This window comes from Sinocyclocheilus grahami, unplaced genomic scaffold, assembly GCF_001515645.1.
Source record: "Sinocyclocheilus grahami isolate Dianchi unplaced genomic scaffold, SAMN03320097.WGS_v1.1 scaffold1564.1, whole genome shotgun sequence".
Classification (NCBI taxonomy): Eukaryota; Metazoa; Chordata; class Actinopteri; order Cypriniformes; family Cyprinidae; genus Sinocyclocheilus; species Sinocyclocheilus grahami.
Window position 1 is genome coordinate 108,544 of NW_015506743.1, and position 6,463 is coordinate 115,006.

Consider the following 6,463-nt stretch of genomic DNA (forward strand, 5'->3'; position numbering starts at 1 on the left):
CCAAGAGCTTGTAACACTCCAAAGAGAAAGGAAAACTTTAAATTGCATCATATGACCCCTTTAACCTGAACATATGGATTTCAGTTAACATTCATTTTATTTCAAGTATCAAAACTGTTTTTTATGGTTTTAGCCAATAACCCTGGTTTGGATGCCTGTAGATCTGCTCAAGTGATTTTTTGTTATTTTTGTCATCTTACTGTTTTTGTCGTCTTTGCATCGCTGCAGGAGCTCAAGGCTCCGCTGGTGAACAGGATGATGTAGGAAACTGAAGCTGTCCACTCTTTTCTGATTCTGAACCGGACTGTCAGAGCCTTGAGAGAGAGAGAGAGAGAGAGAGACAGAGAGAGGATTAAATCACTTTTATTTTATCACAAATTACCTCTCATACAAATTCACAATAATAGTAATTCTCACAAAATAAAAAAATTAAACATTCAAGAACAACTGACCCTCAAAAACCACACATAAGATGTCTTTAAAACACCAAATATCACAAAAAACCAATTCATTATTAACAAGTTTATAATAGGCTGTGCTGTTAAATAAAAAAATCACAAGCATGACATTTCTGAATAAAATAGTTTTATACACTTCAATTATATCTAATATCTTTGAGGAAATACGGACTGGAGCTCTTGTGAATGTTCTACGGTTTATTTATTAAAAGAATCAAAGAAAAGAAGATTGAAATGTCCGTTAGTTACTAGTGCTCGCTGACTTTTGCCAAAAATAAAATTCCAGAAACCAACAACATATAATATACTATAGAAATGACTGAGGTGCAAATTTTAAAAAGGAAATATTCTTCTGATAACTTATGCTTTAAAATGTTTACTTATATGTTACATATAAAATAGGTACATATAATGTACATGCATATTTTCATGTTTATTTTATAAATTAAATAATAATGACATTATATACTGTACATTAGTTATGTACATAATAATACTGTATATAGAGCTGGGCTACCACGCCGACCGGCTTAACGCTAGTGGCTTGTGGCTATGTGAGCCTGGGCTACCACGCCGACCGGCTTAACGCTAGTGGCTTGTGGCTATGTGAGCCTGGGCTACCACGCCGACCGGCTTAACGCTAGTGGCCTGTGGCTATGTGAGCCTGGGCTACCACGCCGACCGGCTTAACGCTAGTGGCCTGTGGCTATGTGAGCCTGGGCTACCACGCCGACCGGCTTAACGCTAGTGGCCTGTGGCTATGTGAGCCTGGGCTACCACGCCGACCGGCTTAACGCTAGTGGCCTACGACTATGTGAGCCTGGGCTACCACGCTGACCGGCTTAATGCTAGTGGCCTATGACTATGTGAGCCTGGGCTACCATGCTGACCAGCTTAATGCTAGTGGCCTATGACTATGTGTACCTGGGCTACCACGCCGACTGGCTTAACTCTAATTAGGCGCGCACTATGTGTAATGTTTAATTAACAAAATGGATATACGTTGCAATCCGATAGATAAGACCCCAGCACCCACATTTGATGACTGCTGTCCACTTCATCAGTCCCAGCGGTAGTGTAACAGCTTGTTAATTCATGTTCGTGCAATGATGAGATGGACAAAGCTAGCCGATGCATGCCATTTTACTCTCTCGTGCAGATAAGAGTTGTCAAAGTTACAGTGCACAAAAACCCCTGGGTGGATTGACCTGAATGAACTGAAATAAAAGCAGAATATAAATGTTCTTTCTCTGTTTTCTGAATTACACAGCACAGCGAGAGCACATTTCTCCGAACTACACTACCCATAACGCATTTCACTCTGAACTAACTGTTACAGCCGTAGATAGTGATCTTCAGCGTCTCCCGCAACACTGTCATTGATATGACTGCAATAAGTGTGTGCTTCTGACGCTGCATGCAGCTGAAATCAACCACACACTCATCACAATGAAAACATCGAGCTTAGAAATAACAAACGTGAACACTGGGATAATCGCCGATGTATATGGTGAACCCCCGTTGAAATGCATACACAAGAATGCTTATTTCATTTAACCTGTTTCATGTCCGTTACTATCGGCGTGTCCTCAGAGTGATTACAAGCTCTAAACTGCATTTTGCTCCAGCTGTATAAGCACAGATGCTAAATGCTGCTGCTAATATGCTTGATATTCGCTCCTGCATACAATACAAACGAATAACATGACACTTAGTTAAACTTGATTACGGTTGCTAATTTTTTTATTCAATTAGGCAGACCACGCAATACACACAGCTATATGGATTAGAAGAGCATTCGCTCATCTTAGATGCTAATTTCGCTGTTCTGAAGCAAGCTACAACTGCTACTGCAAGCACTAATTATATATGTGAATGTTGAGGAGCGAGCTCATTGGCTACCGATACAGGAGAGAACCAATCAGCTGTGCCATGTGATAATGATGTCATTAAGTCAGATTGATTTAGACCTATCGGACTGCGCCATCTAGAGTTTCATGCCAGAAATCTGTATATAAATAAATGCTTGTGTTCATTTGAATATTGTTTATTTTCGTAATGTTTTATTACACACTGAAATTTTAGCTTTTTATTTATTTATAATAATTTTAATCATTTGTAAAATGCATACAATTGTATTATTTAAAAAATCTTTTTTGTCATTGTTTTGAAATTGATATTTTGGCACTATTATGATATCTAAAACAGTTCCAGGATCTGGTTTAGTGCATTATACAGTAACGACAGGGTCGAGTAAATGCTGGCGTTTCTCACCGCTCGTCGTCGTCTTCTCCTTGTGTCGTTTCCCGGCCTCTCTGAAGGCGACGAGCGCTCTGAAATAGGCGCGGATCACAGCCCAGCGGAAGGTGGCCACAGGATCGATTCCCATCAGGCCGCAGGTGAAAGCCTTTCCGCTGCTCTTCAGCAGAGCCACGATATCCGGACGCATGTGATCCGTGTTCTTCTCCCTGAAGTCCTGCAAGACACAGCGAACGTGTCATATACTTACTTACACACACACACACACTCTCACACTCACAGTCTCACACTCACTCACACACACACACACTCACACTCACACACACACGCACTCACACACTCACAGTCTCACACTCACACTCACTCACACTCTCACACTCACACTCACAGTCTCACACTCACACTCACTCACACTCTCACACTCACACTCACAGTCTCACACTCACACTCACTCACACTCTCACACTCACACTCACAGTCTCACACTCACACTCACTCACCCTCTCACACTCACACTCACAGTCTCACTGTTCTGAAGCAAGCTACAACTGCTACTGCAAGCACTAATTATATATGTGAATGTTGAGGAGCGAGCTCATTGGCTACCGATACAGGAGAGAACCAATCAGCTGTGCCATGTGATAATGATGTCATTAAGTCAGATTGATTTAGACCTATCGGACTGCGCCATCTAGAGTTTCATGCCAGAAATCTGTATATAAATAAATGCTTGTGTTCATTTGAATATTGTTTATTTTCGTAATGTTTTATTACACACTGAAATTTTAGCTTTTTATTTATTTATAATAATTTTAATCATTTGTAAAATGCATACAATTGTATTATTTAAAAAATCTTTTTTGTCATTGTTTTGAAATTGATATTTTGGCACTATTATGATATCTAAAACAGTTCCAGGATCTGGTTTAGTGCATTATACAGTAACGACAGGGTCGAGTAAATGCTGGCGTTTCTCACCGCTCGTCGTCGTCTTCTCCTTGTGTCGTTTCCCGGCCTCTCTGAAGGCGACGAGCGCTCTGAAATAGGCGCGGATCACAGCCCAGCGGAAGGTGGCCACAGGATCGATTCCCATCAGGCCGCAGGTGAAAGCCTTTCCGCTGCTCTTCAGCAGAGCCACGATATCCGGACGCATGTGATCCGTGTTCTTCTCCCTGAAGTCCTGCAAGACACAGAGAACGTGTCATATACTTACTTACACACACACACACACTCTCACACTCACTCATGCTCACACGCTCACTCGCGCTCACACTCACACACACACACACTCTCACACTCTCACACTCACAGTCTCACACTCACTCACACACACACACACTCACACTCACACACACACGCACTCACACACTCACAGTCTCACACTCACACTCACTCACACTCTCACACTCACACTCACAGTCTCACTCACACACACACACACACACACACACACACACACTCACACACAGAAGAGATGTGGTCTGAGAGTCTCTGAAGCATGGTTTCTCACCCTGACGCTGTATTTGACTTTGCCGGCGTAGTGTCGGATGATGAACGCCGGCTCCATGACGGCAGGAAACTCGATGTAGCCGTTTCCCTCGTGCTGCCGCTTAAACTTATCCAGCAGAGTTTGATTAGACGCCTGCGGAAAACTACAAACCAACCACAACAACATTCACATTTATACAAACACTCCAGTCTTTAATATGTGATCACTATTTCATGATAGAATTGTTACTAGACAGAAATAGATTTATAACAATAATGTATCTATTAACAGTCTGTTGCTCATATTATATTTATATTTGTATAAAATTAACTTCTTTACTAAAATCAAAAGTAATTTTTTTATTTGATATATTATTTATAATATATCAATGTTTGACATTTATTTAAAATAATCTATTCAGGCTTTTATCCTTTCATTCAGGGTTATTATAGTTAACTGAAACTAAAACTAAAGCCATAAAAAAAAAAACTTAAAACAAAATGAAAATTAACTGAAATAATATTATTATGCTGGTTGGCAATGCAACTTTTCCTTTATTTTAACCTGAAGTACTAAAATAACTAAAACTGAAATAAAAATAAAAATTATAAATTAAAAATTATAATAAAAACACACATATATATATATATATATAAATAGCAAATGCATATAGGATTTACAAATAAATATGAAATATTAGTTTTCAAAGTTTGATTAGTAAATATACACATTTTAAATACACAAATATAAAAATAATCACAATATTTACAAGAACAGAGCATAAAATAAAATAAAAAAACTATAGACATATTTAAAAAAATGTTTTTATAAAATGATAAACAAAAAAGTATAATAAATAAAAATACAACAAAAATGACTAAAAATTAAAGTGAATTAAATTATTTTTTTTTTTAAATGTATAAAAACTATACAGATTTTAAAAAATTATTCAAAAAACTGCAAAAATACTATAAAAATAAAACTGATTTTAATATTTGTGATGACTATCCAGTTTTCTGATGCTACAACAGTATAACAAACAACAACGATAATGATAATAAAGAATTAAATAAACGTTACTGTGACTAAATCCAATGGAATCGGCTTCTACTGTATCTTAATATATACCTCACATTTCTGTGAAATCCAAACAAGAATACTTTAATGAAGGAAAAGTGAGGGAAACACATAATGTGCTGCATGATAACTGTGAGAGCTGGTTCTGTCAGACAGGCTTCAGATGTCAGAGACTCACTTGCACTCCTCGTCCAGCAGGTGAAGCAGCGCGGTGGGTTTCTTACTGATGAGCTCGATGCAGGCCGTGTTGTCGATGTAGTCGATCATGTGCCAGCTGATGCCCTCCGACTGATACTCCTCCTGACACACACACACACACACACACACACAAACACACGCACAAACACACACACACACACACACACAAGCGTGCACAAACACACTCAAACACATGCACAACCACACGCACAAATGTGCACAACCACATGAACAAACAGACGCACCAACACACGCACAAACGTGCACAAACACACACACAAACACACGCAAAAAACACGCACAAACGTGCACAACCACATGAACAAACACGCGCACCAACACGCGCACAAACACACGCACAAACACACGCACAAACACACGCACAAACACACGCACAAACACACGCACAAACACACGCACAAACACACGCACAAACACACGCACAAACACACGCACAAACACACGCAAAAAACACACACATACGTGCATAAATGTGCACAAACACGTGCACAACCACATGAACAAACACACGCACCAACGTGCATAAACATGCAAAAACACACGCACAGACGTGCACAAACACTCAAGCACAAACACACACACAAACACACACAAACACACATGCACAAACGTGCACAAACACACGCACAAACACACTCAAACACATGCACCAACACATGCACCAACGTGCACAAACACATGCACAGACTTGCACAAACACACACACAAAAACACGCACCAACACACTCAAACACATGCACAAACACACACACAACCACACGCACAAGCGTGCACAAACACACTCAAACACATGCACAACCACACGCACAAATGTGCACAACCACATGAACAAACAGACGCACCAACACACGCACAAACGTGCACAAACACACACACAAACACACGCAAAAAACACGCACAAACGTGCACAACCACATGAACAAACACACGCACCAACACACGCACAAACGTGCACAAACAC

General features: G+C 39.8%; 1 protein-coding gene across 1 annotated transcript in view; it reads right to left on the minus strand.

Moving 5' to 3' along the window:
- LOC107571199 (unconventional myosin-IXa-like) overlaps positions 1-6,463 on the minus strand; it is a 94,731-nt gene that overhangs the window by 36,753 nt on the left and 51,515 nt on the right. The window contains 4 exon segments of the mRNA XM_016257499.1: positions 201-314; positions 3,696-3,897; positions 4,228-4,369; positions 5,462-5,583. Of these exon segments, the coding sequence (XP_016112985.1) occupies positions 201-314; positions 3,696-3,897; positions 4,228-4,369; positions 5,462-5,583 (580 nt within the window).